Source organism: Cupressus sempervirens, chromosome 9 (assembly GCF_028749045.1).
Source record: "Cupressus sempervirens isolate cs-2001-9-10 chromosome 9, ASM2874904v1, whole genome shotgun sequence".
NCBI classification, from domain to species: domain Eukaryota; kingdom Viridiplantae; phylum Streptophyta; class Pinopsida; order Cupressales; family Cupressaceae; genus Cupressus; species Cupressus sempervirens.
In genome coordinates this window covers 544,558,630-544,578,745 of record NC_143126.1, presented here as the reverse complement: position 1 = coordinate 544,578,745, position 20,116 = coordinate 544,558,630, and the positions used below count along the sequence as shown (strand labels likewise).

At 34.0% G+C, this 20,116-nt stretch overlaps 1 protein-coding gene across 2 annotated transcripts in view; it reads right to left on the bottom strand.

Annotated features, from left to right (window-relative positions):
* Nucleotides 1–19,195, bottom strand: part of LOC149539795 (dihydrolipoyllysine-residue acetyltransferase component 2 of pyruvate dehydrogenase complex, mitochondrial-like) — a 28,160-nt gene extending 8,965 nt beyond the window's left edge. Inside the window, exons 1-12 of one of the 2 annotated variants that reach the window (XM_089800981.1) lie at nucleotides 19,028–19,195; nucleotides 18,641–18,816; nucleotides 17,855–18,024; nucleotides 17,088–17,128; nucleotides 4,681–4,736; nucleotides 4,456–4,530; nucleotides 4,241–4,333; nucleotides 3,811–4,062; nucleotides 3,581–3,653; nucleotides 2,889–2,974; nucleotides 2,639–2,724; nucleotides 2,412–2,487 (exon numbers count right to left, since the gene is read on the bottom strand). In XM_089800981.1, the coding sequence (XP_089657107.1) occupies nucleotides 2,412–2,487; nucleotides 2,639–2,724; nucleotides 2,889–2,974; nucleotides 3,581–3,653; nucleotides 3,811–4,062; nucleotides 4,241–4,333; nucleotides 4,456–4,530; nucleotides 4,681–4,736; nucleotides 17,088–17,128; nucleotides 17,855–18,024; nucleotides 18,641–18,816; nucleotides 19,028–19,085 (1,242 nt within the window). In that variant the 5' untranslated portion in view covers nucleotides 19,086–19,195. The remainder of the gene's footprint in view (nucleotides 1–2,411; nucleotides 2,488–2,638; nucleotides 2,725–2,888; nucleotides 2,975–3,580; nucleotides 3,654–3,810; nucleotides 4,063–4,240; nucleotides 4,334–4,455; nucleotides 4,531–4,680; nucleotides 4,737–17,087; nucleotides 17,129–17,854; nucleotides 18,025–18,640; nucleotides 18,817–19,027) is intronic. The other variant, XM_089800982.1, reaches the window with a different exon arrangement.
* Between the last annotated feature and the right edge of the window lie 921 nt (nucleotides 19,196–20,116).

Sequence of the window (20,116 nt, the reverse complement as noted above, 5' to 3'; positions counted from 1 at the left end):
GCACAATGGACAACATATCTTACTTAGTAAGGCACCTCTCTAACCATAGTTATTGTGTTAGTACTGTATAAACTACGGTGAATTCTAGAAAGGGACATTACAGATATATATGTCTAATTATTTGATTTTAAGTCTACAGTGCTATGTCTATTAGTGCACTGTGAGGTACTTTGGATTAGTATCAAACTTCTGAAAAAGGGTTGGTCTTCTACTTTCTACGAAATTGCATGAGGGGGTATTTATTAGAACATTTGTTGAAACTAACAGATCTTTAAGATAAGCTTGCCACAGTGAACAAACCAGAGACAAGGAAGATCTTTGGGTGCATTAGCAGAAAGCCTGATTTTGACATTTGTCAAGGTTGGTTCATGTTTATTGTAAAGGCACATAAACAAGAACAGAATATTCTAAAAAATTTAATTCATTGTACAAACTAGAGTTACCGCTCTCTCACTTCATAACCATTGAGAAAGGTACAATGTTTCCAGTAGCAAGAAGAAACAATATGACCTATTCCACAAGCCACAGAAATGAAGCTAAAATGGAAGCTACTCCAGAAGAAAACCATTATGAGGGATGTGCATAGATGGCTTTTTCAAATAGTGTTAAGCATAGTTGATTTTCTAATTAATGATATCAAGTTTCCAAAATCCATAATGCTATACAATGTTGTTTCTGGATTTGATTTTGTTACTTTTTTGTTGGTTTTTAAATTCAAGCACACCCGAACACTTGACCTGTCAAAAAGGTTAGCATGCTGGAGATATTATTGATGATAGTTGCACGCATTGGTTGTTAATAGCAAGAAACATATAATTAAAAGAGCCAGTGATGTGAGATCTGTCCAAAAAAAAGTCATCAAACTATTAGTATAGAATGTTGAGTATGTTATAGGCTAGAATGCCATATCTAGCAATTCTAGCCTTATAAAGTGGTATATGCATCCAATACTTTATCCGTGTCCATGCAACCCTGGTTATATCATATTTGATAATAGCAGTCTTCAGAGGAGATGCAACATTGTCATTTCCTACAAACAAGTCTTTCACGGACTTTTTGCACACAAACCATATGCCGGAGACATGACTCTCCCAAAGAAGAGTAAATGCATTTTGCAGTTACCTTCTCCCCAGCGAATGGTCTAACTTGTCTGAGGTAGCTAACATAACCGGTATTCTACAAGGGGCAAGCACCCGTTGAACACCAAGGCTCGGGCCTAGCAAAGCATAGAAGTTGTTTATATAACTTATGTACCCAACCTAGCCAGCACACCTATTTGCTGAATGGAAACCCCCTTCTCATAACAAAGAAAAATGTTTTAATACCATAACACCTTAGTTTATAATAAGGCTTATTACTACGAGTAAATAAGTCTTGCCATTCTTCCTAGTCCTTTGCAGATAGAAATGGGATCCCTAAAAGCATGCTTTCGATTCTTTTCCTAACTAAGCATATGTTGAAAATGTTATAATAATAAACATGGAGAAGTCAGACAATGCCTTCCCACAATTTGTTTTTGTTTATCAGACAAACAATAGAGTGTGCATATCAATACATGTATGTGCATATCATAGATTCCGGCAATTAAATAAGCTCTAATCATATTTTTAGGATTATAGATATGTTGAAATGAGTAATAAAATGACGAGAAAACAAAATGAATTGCTATTCTTTGTGCATGTGCCTAACACTCAAATTTCTAACATAGTCCAAGAGCATTTAAGGATTTTGACCTTGGGACAATTGAACTTGTATTTTAGGGTAACAGTTGAAAATATTAATAAATAGATTCAATTTCCTAAAATAAATAAAAATGTTTTAGTCAATTCTGCATTATAGAACCCAGAAAAGCCAGCCCTTAGATGCTTTAGACTCTCCAGGAATTCGAGAAGAGAAAGATGTCCAAAGCCCCAGAAAAAAGCTAGGTGTTAGATATGACTTCTCCATAGTCCATGTGGACGAGATAGTGCGCTTCTGGAAATAACTGTGTCATTCCTTTTGCATCAATAATTACAAGGGCACAAAGTGGCAGGCAAAGACAGGAGAATAGTCAACAAAAACATTATTTTAGCTCCTTTCTCCAAATCCTGACAATGGATTGCTGAAAGTGATCCAAAACATTGTGCTGAATGTGATCCAAAACATTGATGCAAAAAAAGTAAAGAACAAACTTGAACAATTATTTGCAAGCACATGGTTACTCAAAATATTAAGTGTCACAAATTGTTGCAATTCTAACAGGTAACGAAAACCCTAGCAATCAACCTATTGTATCACAAAAAATTGAACCCCAGCTGTTCTTAGAAATTAGAATGGTACATGCCCATTTTCATCCCAGTTTGTAAAATATGGATTTTGAAAGAGGAAAAAGTTATGTCATAGGAACTACTCGTAGATTAACCACAACTTACTTTTATGACAAAATCATTGACAGAAATCCTTTTCCCGCCAGATGCTTCTTGTGCAGCATTGAGGCGGCTCCGTAACCTAGCATGACAATTAATTAGGAAAACCTTAAATTTCCTCAAAGGATTTGAGTCACCATGGATTTCACTGCAATCAAAAATATGATCCCATGGCAAATGTATAAAGGCCACTAAACAAATAGAACTCAATAAATAAGAATTGATATCCTTACTCCATAAGCTTGTCAACACGGGTATCAACTGTCAAATAGTAGTGAGGAATTGTCTGTTTAGAAAGAAGAAGTCGTGAAGCTGTGATCTGAACAAGCAATGTGAATGTTTATTGTCAGTCAACATGAGGATGAACCCAGGACAAGCTCAATTGATCAAGTCTATACTTGAAAGTTTTAATGTCAGTGTCTTCTTCAGCAGAAATATAAGACATAGTAAAATCAATAACGTGAACTCTACATTAAAACTCACCTTTCTTATCTGTGAATGTGGTATGTCTGTGTACTCAAGTGTCATGGTAGGAGACACAGAAGGTTTTGCAGGTTTTGCACTTGAAGCTGCATTATAAAATATAAAGTAGCAAAAAAGTTACTATAAAACATATATAGCATGTTATGCATTGGCATTTATGTTTTAGAATCTTAATTCTAATTAATAAACTTAACTACAAACTGAATCAATGTGAACTCCACAACTAGTGTCCATATCACACAAAAATTGCCCTCAACAGTACGGGTTATATTTTCCCCCTGATCAAATTTCATAAGTACCCAAACACAATATCTTTGGTTTCATAAGTACCCAGCACAATATCTTTGAATAACTAGTTTAAATAGCAGTAAAGCATGCTTACTTTGAAAATGAGCTGTATTTTATCATCCTTAAAATCTATTATCTAACAATAAATTCACTGGGAACAAAAACTATTAACATCACAGGCAACAGGAATTCGTGACTTGCAAAAGAAGCAATGTGCATTGTGAACCAAACAAATAGTCTGTCACTAGTTGGGACAGTAAATTTGTAACAGGTATAATCCAAGCAAAAAAACTGTATTTAGAAACTGCAGAAATTTTGAAATGATTAAAAAATACATGCCAGTCTCAACATGTTTGGAATACAATCCCAATATGCAAACTATACAAAACCCAACATACTCTCACCTAAATAATCCTCTATATCAGCCTTAACAATGCGTCCATTAGGGCCAGTACCTTTTATGCTTGAAATAGGCACCTAGACAGTGGCATCAAGGTGGAAGTACCCACAGTCAGAAATACAGACATTAATAAGAGGCGCACATAACTTATTCTAAAATCTCAGATAATTAAATACTAAATGGTATAGAACCGAATTGCACTACTTGAGCAGCTACAGCATTCACAGAACCAACCTTATGATCCTCTGCCATCTTTCTTGCAATAGGCGTAGCAAAAATGCGATCTTCTCCTTGAGGAACTGCTGCTGCCTTCTCTGCTTTAGGAGTTTCAGTAGAGCTTGGAGCTTCTTCCTTTGGTGGAGGTGGTGGAGAACTCTTTTCCTTTGAAGGCGTGTTTACTGGAGTTGTTCCAGCACCCTGTCCTGAAGGAGTGTAATCCTTAAACTTTGCAATGTCCGCCTCATCTTCCACTGTGATTGCTATCACCTGATTGAAAACCATGGTAATAAAAACTTGATGACTTAAGCAACTAAATGATTTCACCATACACCAATAATAGAGCATTACTCGCCACATTAGCACATGAACACATACAAAGGTCAGAATTATGACTTCAGAAACAACTTATAGACTAAAACTAATATTATGTAAAAATCATGTGTACCTCGCCAACTTTGATTTCCTTTGTTCCATCACCCAAGAGAATCTTTGCAACATACCCTTCCTCCATACTCTCCATATCAAGTGTTGCTTTATCCTAAAAGCATTTCTTCACTATGAGCACCCTTAGAAGAATTAAAAATAAGTAAGAAAAAGGAATCGGATAAGATTTAACACAAGAATAGCCGAGAACATAAAAAAGGTAGAGGAGATGTTTACAGTTTCGATTTCACACAGAACATCTCCAGGGGAGACTTTATCTCCCTCTTTAACACGCCACTTTACAATGTTCCCCTGAAAAACAATACAATAGATACTAAATGAGATCACAGGTTTGGATGATTATAATTTTTCAAGCATCAATTTCCTTGTTGGTGATTGACTTGGAAATACAAACCAATTGTAGTGTTAAGATGAGACTGCCAGTTATAATATGTAATCTACCTCTGTCATTGTTGGGGAAAGTGATGGCATTCCAATCTCCTCATGTGGAGGAAGCCCTGCAACAATGGTATTGTTGATAAGTAGGAGATAATTTCCACAGCAAGTCAAATGGTATTGTTGTTATCTCTCTGACAATAAAGAATGTAGCTATTGACCAGAATCCTATAATTATGTGTACCTAAACTACCAACAATGTGATAGATCAGGGACAAAGCCCAAAAAATAGTATGTGATGCAGATCTAGAAAAGTACTCCATACTGCGAGTAAAGATATGGATATCATAAAATAGTTGAGATGTATAAGTGATAACAAATGCTCCACATCATGTTTGAAACTGCTTTTGACCTACACTATTTCTGTGTATGTTGATTTAGATCAAGTATTTTGACAATAAATTGTAAGAAACAGTACATAAAGGAAACAGTTAAAACAACATAAAAGACTAAAATCCTACAGCTGAGCCATGCAACCATATAAAGGATGTAGGAGCTGAAGTTCCAATTTTACTGAAATAATATACAATAATAAAAGTTTAAAACCCTTGGTTGAGAGTCGAGACGGAACAACATAAATGAAGTGTAAAATTAAGTTCAACTTTTGACCACATAAATGATACAAGCGCTAACTAATTGTAGGAAGGAATGTAAGTGTCCAATAGACTCCTGTCAACTTGTAAAGCAAGTATCTGACAAGTATAAGATTACTAATTGGATTTTCCAAGATAACACTTGTTATGTCCAACAAAAGCAGATCCAAAATCCTAGAGCTTTATTTCATCTACAAGGCTAGAGATTTGCCATCATGAAGGTAAAGATAGACTCGTCTACAAATTTGAAAAGGTTAGAAGCTAACTAGTTGAGTGGGCAAACTCTCCTGCTCTTTGGGCTTAGCTCAAACCTCAAACGCTGTTCCCATAGGTAGACAATAACAGATATTTACATCAAACAAATGGGTAATCAAAAAATTATACAGCAGCTGTACCAAAATTTGTATGCTCAAACTTTAATTTTTGTCACTAGTTTAAGCTGTTGTGAAAACATCCTATAAAGCTAATTTAATACTGTACACATATATCCACATAAAATGACTATAGTATAGTTGCTTAAAATTATTTCTCTAAGTAGTTCACACACATTGGCAGACTACAAATTGCTAGAAATGATTGCAAAAAATATAGCAGTTCATTCTGAACTTTGAAGAAATTTATCCCTCGTTTACAGCTTTGAACAATAAACAGAAAGTTAAGGTTTTCAATGATCAGAGTCTTGCATGTGTAACAAAGTTATATCCAACAAATTAAAGCAGCGATCACAAGGAACAACAGAGATGTGATGCAAATAAACATTTCTACTTGCAATTCCCTCTGAATTTTCAATATTTATTTATAACAGGTAAAAATCAATCATATGTAACATATATGTTATTGATTAAATGCTGCAACATTTTCAAATTCCTCTTTACAACAACACCAGCATATGTGGTGGAAGAGAATTTCACAAGGGCCTATCACACCTTGAAACCCTAGAAACCCTTCCAAATATTAATACCAAGCCAAGAATACAATTATTTACAAACATGTGCAATAATAGTATTTCTCTGCAACTTAGTGAAACGTTTTATGGCAGATACACTACCAACATTTGAAACCCTCGATGACTAATCAGCGAAACCCCAAAAAAAGCAACCCTTACAATGAATGAAGATGTTGCATATCTAGACTGCAGCAAGAAATATAATCCTAGGGAAGAGACATAGCAGTGTGGTACAAAGGATTAGCCATACCCTTAGTTGTTATTGTGATAAATGCTCTGCACAAAAATCACATGTTAATTTTACTCGGCCAACAAAAGCTCAAACTGTCAACATCCAATACAAATGGAAAATTTAACTTGGCCGCGAGGAAATGGTTAAGCCATGTCACAAGTCCCAACTCCATAAGGAGGTGCTCACCACTAAGTCAACAATCTCCCCCTCAACACCAACCAAGACTTCAGCACATACTGAAGGGAGACTCAAACCCATGACCCACAGCTCTAACACCAATTGTTGGAATTGTTTGTTGTGGTGCCAAAAGCTTGAACTATCAACACTAGATGGCCAACCCACTAGAAGCAATTAAGCCATGTCATGGATCCCCAAGGAGGTGCTAACCAACAAGTCAACAAACAGGATAGCAAAATCCTAAATCAAAAAAAATGAACAATGGAGAAAAGGCTAACAAAACTATTTATTAGAAGGCTATTGAAATCAAACCATGATTTGGTGGGCACCCTTGACCCCATATCTCTTCAAGCTGAGATCCAAAAGTGCCTCTTCAAGCTGGGATCCAAAAGACCTCACGTTATTTCAAGAATATGCCTTCAAGGTCACATAACCCACCAAGGTCATTGCCTTCTCAATCACACGAAACATGGGAAGGCAAGTCAGAAACTTGAAATGGGTTCTGTTTTAATTGCAAGGAAAAAAGGTGCTAGGGCATAGGTATACAAAAAGAGGATAAGCCCACAACCGAGAAGCATTGTCAAATGAAGGAATGAATGAAGAATAATTTAAAACTCAAAGAAAAAGAAGACAAGACAATGAACATGGAAAATTAGCCACACTCTTTAAGGCACCACAATATCACCTTTTTTTGAATCCTAGTGTTCTATGATGACAATAAGTAACGATCCTTATACTTTACGGTGCTATCTGTAACTTCATGAATGAAGGATTAGCAACAAGGATGAAATTAGAAACTGAAGAATTTGAAGGATTGAAGGTGATCAGGGCAAATGAGTTCACTAATATTATTTCCTGTTTCTGAAATAGAATCTAACAATAACAAATAATAATAAGATTAAAATATTAAAAATTAATAGTAATAATATTAAAGTATATAAATAAATAAATAATAACATAATATTCAATAGTAATAACAAGTCTTAAAATTGTACTAATATAAATTACTATAAATTTTTAAATATATGCTGTTCTGAACAGCAACTCAAGTTAAAGTTACGTCAGGACACACATTTGATGTGGCTAAAAACTAGTTATTAGTACGTTTAGTCAAAAAGTTGACATCAAACGAATATGAAAGAACCCATTGATTATTCGAAGACTAATAAGACACTAAGCTGTGATGACTTTTGTTTGTGAATAAAGATAAAAAATTATATAAGAAAACTTTGTTTTGTTTACACATCATGAATAGGCGTGATTTGAAGTGTGGTTAAAACTCTTTACAGGAAATGAATTTGTGAAGAGAGATGCATTTTTTTGCTAAGTTAATAATAACAATTATTCTGAATGAAGGCTGCAATTACTAAATGGACAGACACACATTTTCAAAGAAATGGTCATTTCAAAGGATATGGCTCATAAAAGATATCAATAATAATAAAGATAAGACAACAGGAATAAGGAGGGCGAAATATGGGCATTCGATGGAAGAATAGGGGAATATAAGATATATTTAAGGGCCTGTTTGGTTGCTGGAATATGATTCGAGAATTGGCATTCAGAAACCTTGATTTGGGATTCTGGAACTTGAAATCCAGATTACTGTTTTGAGGATTTGATTTGGGACCGTTTGGTTCACCAAGAATTCATTACGAGAATACACATTTTCACCGTTTGGTTGCACACTTCTGGAATTGGAATACCGACTAGAATAAGCAATATTTTTTTTAATTTTTAAATTTCAACATGAATGAAATATGTTTGAAATCCATCATTTTAGCGTGATTTAAAATGTGATAAAAATGTATCTTGCACTTGACATGATTTTAGAGTCATTTTATTTATTGTAAAATAATGCTACACATGGAAAATATGTACTCCAAAAACTTCATTAATTTATAAATTGTCATGACATTTAAACTTGTCAAATGTCTGTTTACAAAATTATGAGATCAAGGTAACTCATAAAACATGTTAAATACATTGTACGCTCGGATTCGACCGTGAGCGACGCCAAACCCTAGTCCCCTGCTACTAAAATGGCCTTCACTGACACGGTGCCCAACTTGAAGCGGTTGTATTCGTTGAGTACTGGGTATGTCCAAACTCCGATATTCTTGCTCTCGGACCTCGTGTAAAGAAGCCTGTTTCCGAGAGTTATGGATAAGACATTGCCGTCATCCCTGTACACTGAGGAGATACACCTGTAGTTAACATGTGCACCATTTGACTGAGAGTCCATAATTTATTAAACCCTAGCAAAATGCAACCATACCTTTGCTGAGACGTTGATAAACCAGATAAAATAGAGACCAGTTTGCAACGCGAGCAACCAGAGGAGATGGAGAGCAACTTGCAACAGACAACAAAGACGTTGGAGCAAAACGTTGCAGCACTAAAATGGAGCGCAAACACAACATCTGGCAGCAAATAAGTTTAAGCGCCCAAAACACAACATTTTAGGGCTGCCGGACTTCAAAAACATTCATTTTGTATTAATTCGCAATGCTCATTTTATCCAAAATTGGAATTAAAACGGGTATTTGGCCAATACCAACTATTTGAGAGGAAGACCGAATCCTCGAATTGGGGGCTAAATGAGGATTGCGAATTCTAATTTGCTCGTATTCCAATTCTCATTTCGTCGACCCAAACAGTGGATTGCAATTTTTTTAGAATGCGCAATTCTAATTCCCGTTGATATCCACGAACCAAACAGGCCCTAAGAGAACTAGGGATTAGAATATATATTTGAGTACTCATCAAAGGATCAGAAATCAGAGCACATATATCAAGCAATTAATAAAAGACCATAGAATATCAGTTATGTATATATTGTACTGATCAAAGGACTACATATATTAATAGAATTGGTACTCTGATCAACGGGAAGAAAGAGTACACAAAGAGTACTACATATATTAAAAGAATTGGTACTATGATCAACGGGAAGAAAGAGTACACAAAGAGATAAGTAAGGAAATGAAGTATTTACAATGTTGGTAAGCATTGTGTAACAGCAGATTACTTCTGTAGCATAGCTATGAGTAATGTTGATTTACCGAATGTTATATCCGAGTCCTGGTAGGATTAAGAATTACTTACTATTTAGTCTTGTGTGTGTCTGTACAATATATATTTGAATTATATATCTGAATGTTTTAATTTATATATTTGAATATTCTATAGGCTATACTATATTTCTGAACGATCTAATATTCAATTATAAGAATGATTTAATATGTAGATATATTATATATGTTTATGATGAAATAAGCATTATACAACAGTTATTTATGTAACATATAAAGTAATTTATACTTTTCTTTTTCTTGTTATGCCACCTGCTAGCATGCAACATTACAAATTGTCATTCCCAAATGCAATCTCAACCTTGACTGGGAATTTTGGAACAAATTAAGTAAAGTCCAGGTAGGGGGCATTACAACTACCCCATGCATATAAAGAATCCAACAGTTGAGCATCACTTTAAAAAGACATCAAATTAAGGACATATGTGTGGCAAACATGGGTGATATCAATGTGGTGTTGGGTATTCAACAGTCCCATCTTTTACGAACATACTACCAAGACTTCCAAAAGATGGAACTCTACTTCCAGTACAACAGTCAGGAGGTGATTTTACAAGGCTTATCTAATGGGACCCCAAGGGTAGTGTCATCCAAAAAAATGGAGAAAGCCTTTAAAAATGGATAAATAGAGGGGCCCTCGCAATGTATGATACTTGGCATATCCTCATCCAATGAAGGAAAAACTATACACAAAGACATCCAGCCTGTCCCAAACAAACACAAGAAGGTTTTTAGCAACAATCCTCCAGAAGGTTTAAAACACACTATTAGCAAAACCCATTGCCAACAGATCCAATTGTTATCCAAGAAAATATAAAGAAGAAACTCAGAAAACCATAAACGGATTATTGGAAATGCAACATATTCAACCAAGTTGTAGCCCTTTTATTTACTCTATAGTATTAGTGAACACTGAAAAAGAAAGAGCTAGTACTCTAAAGATGTGTATTTACTATTGGTGTTACATCCCAATTTTTTACCTAATTTAAAATGTTCATATAGCCGTTGAGGTTCACATGAAGTCAATTGACAGTTTAAATTGTTATAATCTTGCAAAATGGTAAGATGGTTAGTCGTTATAATTTCATATGAAGATAACATGCTAGTTGATTATTTATCATGAATCCATAGAATTGGAAAGGCAGTTAATCGTTATGATTATTTATGATAATAACTTTTTATGGTAATATGATTTAACTACAGAGAATTTCCTTGTAGGAAGCACGTCGAAAGAGTGGAAGCATTGTCAGAAAAGAATTAGGCAAAGGAGCATCACCATCATTGGGTAATGGGTTGAGGACCTAGCGACTTGAACATTAGGATACAATTGATGGAACCGCATGAGCTATTTAAAACATAAAATAAATTAATTAAAATATAATACATACCTTAAAGGTTTGATTGATCTTTCTCAATATTATTTTAATTTATACCTATGTATGTACACAGATATAAAAATGAAGTGACACCATCATATTATTTTCTTATAATAAAATGATGCCACCTCACTAATATATTTACATGTACGTATATAAATATAAATCATAATATTTTTCAAATTATAACCTTCCAACTCTTTTCCCATCTTTTTATTCTTTTTCTTGTTTGAAAACCGATTGACACTTGGCACAATTATTTGGCGTCCAAGAGCCGAGACATTCTTTTATGTTACAGCTTCTTGAAAGCCAAAGGGTCTTTTACTCTTTTATATAATTCATAAGGTAGTCAGGGTATACAATCCGACTTCCTTTTATTATTCCCGTTTTTCCTTGCTCAATGCCAGCTATCATGTACAACCTGATACTCGGCAATTACCATTCGAAATTTTGCAAGTTCCATTCGAAACCTTTGCATTATTTTAGTAGTGCCATTCTTGTTAAAATCTGCCTTATATTAATCTTCCTTGCTGAAGTCGAGAGAGGAAGACGGACATCTTTTTCAAAACACCCGACTACCTTGTTTGTGCTTTGCGTTTTTCAGTAATCATTTCCGTCTTCTCCATAACACCCGATTACATTCTTCTTAGTGCCGATATCTCTGCTATACCAATCTATACCTTTCAATAAATCCTTCCCACAATTTCATGCCCATTCAGATATTCTACCGGAAATCGTGAAGTACTTTTATGTTGGAGCTGTGTTAGTTATTTTTGCAAGTAAAGGTGTGGCAAGTAGCTGAGCATTCAGCAAGACATCATCTCCAATTTATCCAAGTTATGTGGAACACCCGAATCCAATGTTTCCAATCTGTTTTTCTTGAACAAATGGTGCAATAACAATGAATTTCATAGCAGAAAGCTACAGTATTTATCATCATGATATCTTGTTTGATATTACAGATTTGATTCTCTTAATTTAGATTTGTTCATGGCAAGTGAGAGCCACGTAACCATAATATGAATCCATAAATCATTATGTCAATGGAGATTAGAATTAAACAATAATTTCAGCAATCTTTAAAAATATCTTTTTCAAATCACAGAGTGTGATAAGTTGGAATATATATATAATATTCATGAATTAGTTGAGAATCAACAAACAGAGCCGATTGCTCTGAGATCTGAGCACCTAGGATTCACCGACTGCATAGCCATGGAAAAGGTGAAGGAGTGACATGAAATCTACAAATGACATATATATAAAAGTCAAATATGATACATTAAATCTGGAATAATATCATTTAATAGCTCATGCATGATCATGTTTATTGTATTCTCCTGTTATTGAGTCGAGTGGTGTGATTAGATACCAGAATGCTCAGTGGATGACAAGGTGTTCCATGTCTATTCCAAGAAGGGAGGGTCTTTCTCATTAGAGATCATGTGGGGATAAGTTATGGTCCGAGGTTGGGTGGTAAAGCCCCTGACAATGTTTCTCCTCTCCACAAAATGTCGGACATGCATCAAATAAAGATAAGCTATGCATTCAAACGTTTGTCGAAAACAAGTATTTTTACTTTTATGATATATGTTCAAGTAGAAGGTAGCATTAATTGAGTTGTATCATCGTTACAATTATTTCTTTAAATGAAAGCGACTCTTATCGTCAATATAATTGGCAACCAGTTAGATCAATTGATCTTCTAACTGAACGTGGAATATATTTATTTGCGAGAGATAGATTTATCTGATGGATTGTTATCTCAATCTTTCATTTATAAGAATAATGATTAAGAGCATATCTACTAATCTTATGTTATTGCCACAATTAAGCAATCAAAAGAAAAGGAACGATACACTAGTATTGACGCCCCAAATGATATAGTGGTATCTGATGCCTTAAATGATCCAATGGTAATTGAAGCCCTAAACGACACAGTGATATCTGAAGCCCTAATTGATACAGTGGTATCTGAAGCCCTAATTGATACAGTGGTATCTGATGCCCTAAATGATCCAATGGTAATTGATGCCCTAATTGATACAATGGTATGTGATGCCCTAAATGATATAGTGGTATTTGATGGTAATCATCATTTGACTTTGATATAGTGGTATTTAATGGTAATTGTCATTTGATTTTGATATATTGGTATTTGATGAAATTCGTCAATTGATCCTAAGTGATATTTGTGGACTAATCTGGATGACTGCAAAAGCATCCCTACTTTGATTTTCGGTTCAAATTCCATGGTATGTAGAATTTAAATTTCCATAGTAAATTCATTTATGGTATTTTCAGATGTTAGTTATGAGTTTTATGTTTAAGAAATTGTAACTATTAATCTCATTCACACGAACATAACAGATATAATTGTCTTCCTATGAAAATGAAGTAATAACTGTATTTCTTTGATATGATAGTTGTTAATTAAGACCCGGGAAAAGTGATTGTTACAATTGACAATAGGGTTGTTAATTAAAAGACCATTAAGAATTGTTACCCCATCCCTAGGGCAGATAAACTAAATGATGAACTTCATGGGAAAATGTACTTAAAAATTAAACTACATTATGGATACCATTAAATTAGGGTGGGGAAGGAGGATGTCCCCGCAATAGTCTTTGGATGTCATTTGAGCACTTTCAATTTCTTGTCTTGCAATATAGACTACCTATTACCCCTGCTACTTTCCAATCTTTCATGAATCACCTTTTAGCAAACAACTAAGAAAAATCCTCTCGATGTTCTTAGATGACATTCTGATTTATAGTAAAACTTGAGAAGACCATCTAAGAGACACATATGAAGTGTTGGGAATACTTGACTACCAACAATCATTGCTTGCCAAAATGTCCAGGCATAGATTTGAACTAGAGTATCTTTTTATGTCTAGAACATATAATCTTTGCCCAAGGTGTCAGCATTGATGAAGACAAGATTAAAGATATTATGGATTGGGCAAAATGAAGGTGTAGGACCTTAACTTATCTAAGAGAATTTCGAGGACTTCGAAACAACTAGCAAAGATTCATTAAAGGCTTTGCAAGGCCATACCTAGCTAAGGAGGGTGCATTCTCATGAAGCACAAATATCCAAAAACCCTTTGAAAAGATAAAGGAAATAATGAGCTCCTGCCTCATGTTAGCAATTGCAAATTTCTCATTACCCTTTGATCTAGACTATGATGCTTACAAGGAAGGTATCAAAGCAGCATTGATGCAAAACAAACACCTTATAGCCTTTAAAAGCTACAATACTGAGGAGACTGAAAATAACTACTCCATTTATAATAATCTAATGTTAACAATCATGGAGAAGGCCCTCGCAAAGTTTAGGCAGAACCTAGTTTGTCGAAGATTTGTTGTAAAGACTGATCATAATAACCTAAGATTCTTCTTGAACCAAAAAGACTTGACTGACAGGCAGAAAAATTGAGTTAGCGAATTGACAGCACATGACTTTAATATTGAAAAATATGAAGTGGAAAAAGATGTTGTGGTTGATGCTCTATCTCAAAGACCCCATCTATGTTCTATTGTAGATTTCTTCACGAATTGGAAGAACTCAATACTTGTTGAGTATGTCAAGGATGCATTGGCAAATATAATTATTAGAAGAGAAGAACAAGATGAAACATTCAAAGTTGCAAGGAGCTTGTCCTTTATAAACATAGAATATCCATCACTTCAGGATCAAAATGAATGAAAGTATTATGAGGGCATACCATAATGTCCTTTTAGCAAAACATTAACAATACCATAAATCTTAAAAGCAAATACGGGAGAGATTCTTGACAAAGGTCTTGAAGGAGATGTCTGGAAATATATAAGGGAATGCATGGTGCCTAAAGAATAAAGAAAAACAAACCTTTCTCGTTGGATTGTTTCAACCCTCACCCCTACCTAATAAAAAATGATAAACCATTTCACTGGATTTCATTAAAAGATTTCTAAGATACAAGAAAAATATTGTACATACGTTGTGATAGATTGATTAAGTATGTATCCATATTTGCTTGCAACATCTATCGACTATAGAGCACCTCAGATGGCAGATTTTTTCTTTAAAGAACTTATAATAACTGCATGATTTACACAAGTACATTCTCAATGATAGGAATTGTAGATTCCTTAGTTTCTTTTGGCATGAGCTCTACAAACTAGCTTGACCTAACTCACCCCAAGTACAAGTTGCCACCCACAAACATGTCGACAGCCTGACATTGTCAATAAATGCCTTGAGATTACTTATCACATGGACCAAAAGGTTACTTATCAGGAAGTATTGTTATAACACCACTCATCACATGTCAACAAAGATGTGTCCTTTCAAAGCATTATGTGGATACAAAGCAAAATCACTTTGAGATTTAATTCTCGCCAAAGTTGAGTTTTGGGACCTAGAGACATTCAAAGTGGAGGGCTTAGTCTTCCTAAGATTGCAACATTATAAACAATCTTCTACCAACGGGAATGCACTGAGAAGTCCAAACCACAAATTTATGGGCCATACAAGATTGTGCAGAAAATTAGTGTAGTTGCTTATATATTGAAGTTACCAGCAAATAGTCAAATTCATAATGCCTTCCATGTAACATGCCTTGAAAGGGTCTTAGGGTAACATGCTATAAAGTGTCCAAAGTTAACCTGCTTGTGAAGAAGTAAGACTAAATTTAGAAACTGCAGGCTATCATTGACAAGCAAGAAAACTAACCGAGGAATAAGGTTATTCCAAAGTATTTGATTAAACAAAGGATTTTTCTTATAGAAAATGCCACTTGGGAAGGGACGGAAATATTTGATCATCCAAATTTAAATGTGCTTGTGGGAAAGCAACCTTGGGCAAGGCAGAACGTCATACCCCGAGCTGATCTTAATAAATACTCAGCAAAGGAATAAATAAAATCAAAGGATGGTCAACCAGGTTTAAGATTCAACTGCAATAAAGGACAATGGATTGTTACAGGGAGCCGACCCAGGGTTATCACAGCAGCACTTGAGCTGTGAAAGGGGCAACCCTTGCTAGGTGGTGTTGGTTCACAAGTGGGTGTGGCTCTCCCCTTAAACAAGATATTTATTGGGTGGCATTCCTTTAAGAAGGAATCAAGCGAAAAAACAGAAAAAGAAAACTAAGATAAAAGGCAGAAATAATTATTATTATCAAAAACAATAGATTGAGAGATAAGTTTATAAGTATAACTAAATTATAAATATATAGATGCAATAATTGTACAGATGCAGAAATTAAAATATTGATTGTAGTAAGTATATTATTGTGCTTCCTCTTAATAATTATTTGATAACAAATTCATATAGTTAATTAATTTTGAATTCGTTAGAAATGGATTGCAAATAGGAAGGATGTCTGACCTTTTGAGTTCCCAAGAAGTAAAATCCCAACCTATACTTCATCACATACTATGCCATAAATATGCTATTAGAAGAGCCAATGACCAAAAAGCAATATTTGATGGGAACTAGAAGCTAAGCATTATATCTTGAATAATTATGTGACAGCAACTGTAACCCACAGCTCTGTTCACAGTATAAAAACAATTCAGAAGAATTTCTAGCATAAAGATTAAACAGATAGGAAATTGACCATAGTAGACAAAAAATCTAAGTCCCAAGGTCAAGGTTAGGCCACATAAATTTTGCAGGTACAACACATTCTTGCTATAGTACTTATTATTTCCACGGTATTGTGAAGAAAAAAGCTCAAACTCAAGTTACTATAGACCATTTGCTGATAAATTAATAATTCGAAAAGGAAAGCATTGAAAACCCTTTCACAGAAGACATGTTGGAAAAAGCAGCAAGCCATGTTATATTTTCAAATTTCTTACAATGATGATTCAGATGGATATAAGAATTGTAAAGCCAATTTTGTGATAGAGTGGAGATCATAAATATGCAGTAATGCTCTTGGAAATTACCAAATAAAACCATTAAACACAATATGATAAAACAAAGTGTAAAATCAGCTTACCAGCATCAGATGCAAAGCCCCGCTTCGAGTAAGCTAATGCACTGATATGAGCAGAAAATTAGCTTTCTATTAGAAATTATATAAGAAATACATGAACAAAAAGAAAAATATGTTTAACTAGTATCTGAGAGAATATAGAGATCTAAAATTATACAGTTGTCGTCAACAGAATAGTAAAAAATATGTACTTTATGTTCAACAAACCCTCGCAGTTGAGTTGAAAGGCACATTTAAAGGTTTGTATAAGTAAAAAACTTTACAGGTGAATTGAAAGGCAGATTCAAAGTTCTTCTCTAGAAACATTATTGTGGACAAATTGGAACTTAGAGTAATTACTGATAATGAACTCAAACGATATCTCCCATAGAAAGTATTGACCTTACCATGCCCAATGTTCTGCATGATACTAGCTTATCCTCCCTAATCTATTGGGAGGAAAAATAAAAATTTTAAAAGGACATTGAGCATCTGCATATCAAAATGTCCAGCTTAATATTCATATTAAAAATTCCTCAATATGCCTATGGCTATGACCAATCAAACTGTGCAAACTTCAATGATGCAGAGGGTGAAATATGTTTCCTTTTAACCCATCCACTATCCAACGATATTAGGCTCAACTACAAAGATATTTGCAGTGATAACCAAATTTAAGAAATCTCCAAAGCCATATAATAGTGACGGAAGCAATTTTTTAAAAATACAATTTTAGAGGCCATTATCACATCACATACACCTGAATCAAGGTAATCAAACTGAATCCCTACCTCTTTCCTGATAAATTATCCGTGAATATTCTATGCCAATGAATTTGTCTCTGCCCACTGTTTCTTGGTCCAAACACAATACAAGTGCCAGTTACTGGAATCACGGTTGTTTGCACATTTCTCGATAATTCAGTTGACAGGGTCTTCCTGTTGTTTATATGACCTGCCTCCTACACAAAATAGCATCCGTGATAGTGAACATTCCATAATTCAAATCTATTTTTAAGAACATTTTTTAAACAAGAAGAGAGTGACAGAGAGAGGTAGAAAAATCCTGCTTTTCGTGAAAAGATCGTGTTACTCAAGAATTAGCTGTTATATGAAAAAATATATATATTCATCAAATTTGTTAAGCTTGCAAAGGTCATAGTCGGGATATACTGATTTCAGAAACCGTAGGTAACAGGCCTTAATCGAAATCCACTCTCAAAAGAATAATTTAAAATAGAACGAGAGATATAGAGAGAGTTTGTAAAGCATGTATCTCGTGATAAGATAATGTTTCTACAGTATTAGTTGCGATTTCGGAATAAGTATAGTTTTTAACTTTGTTAAGCTTCTTCCCGTCAACATTAGAAGATACAGGTTTCAGGAACCCCTGTACTAGTCTAAACAGAAAAAGAATCCGGTTCACAATTTCGCAACCACCATCAATTCTAAATTTAGAACTCAATACATCTTCCAGTAAAAAAGAATTCATGAACATTGCTCAGATCAGTCCGCAATTATATTGGTAAATTTCATAGCAGTCTTAATTCAACTTATTTCTATAATAGCCCTAAATACCTTTAGAAAAATAGAACTGTTCAATCCATTGCGGAGATCGAATCCTTGTACGTTCGCTTCCTGCGCTTCCAAAGCCCCGCACATATTACTGGATTTTGCATCTCCTTTAGCTATTGCTCTTCTCTCAAAATCAGAAGCGATCGCAGCGTAGCCCCGCTCAAACCGTCTAAACATACCTATAAAGCATGTAAATAATTCAATCACTGTAACCATGAAACGCATGACTTGATTCAAGCAACTCGCTGTAAAAAAAATGTCTAATGAAAACACCCAAAAGATATTATTCCACTTGTTGAAAACCGGAAGGAAGTCTAAAACCCTAATGATTGCTAGACAACTTAATTGGGCACCATTTTTTATCAGAGAATTGTTGTTTGATTGGCTTACTATTTCCTTGCAGGTGAAGTGCAGATCTGCGGGCCAAAGGCGCGATCGTCTGCGCCATCGTTACTCGAAATCGTTAGACTGCAAGGGGTTTCCAATGCCTGATTCCGTCTCAGAAACCTTCGGAGGAAAAGCTCTTTCAGTATGGAGATCTCTGAATGAAGAATAAATAAATCATTCCCTTCACATTTGCAGATATATTTATTTATTTATTTTATTTTATTTTATAAAATTTGTAACTCTTGTTTGACTTAGGAGTAGGTACCTGAAGTAGATTTGGTGCAGCGAAGAGTAATTTCAACGAACAGTTTTAGTCAAACTAAAAGTTTGGGCTTAGAGAGCTTTAAAATCCTGGTCTTCTACGTCTAGATGACAATATGTTTGGGGTCCTTACAATGAGCAAAAGCTTTTCGTTAAAAATTAAAAGTTTAAATGGGATGCTTAGTAGTTTCCAAATACACCCACACCTTACCACAGCAAAATAATAGAAACTTTCTATATTACTAATCTATAATTATTTCTAACTTGATATATATTACTAATATATAATTATTTCTAATTTGATATATATTACTAATTTATAGTTATTTTTATTTTTAGAAATATATATAATATTATTATTAATTTTTTTTTAAATTATTAGAAATTTGTTTAAAATTTTAAAAGAATGATCAAATTGTCATAAAAAAAATAAAGATATCAAATTCCAAGTTTGGTGACACCCATCAACTTAAAAAGGACTACAGGACCACATGTGATATCTATTAAAAATGATGTTAAGAGTAAAGTTGATTTTTGATTAAAATATATCTGTATTTTTTAAATAATGTAGTGATATTTGTTAATGTTATAATCATGTCGGATAAATTATATTATATATATGAGATATATAAATAATATATGGCAGATATTATATATGGAATAATTAACTTATATATATATATATATATATATAACCATTATAATATATTGAGAATATATTACTTGTATTGTAACTATAACTAATGTAGGTTAATATATTAAAGAGACATGTCTCTTCAAGAGACATGCCTCTTTATTTCATAAATATATATTAATTCATATAATAACTTG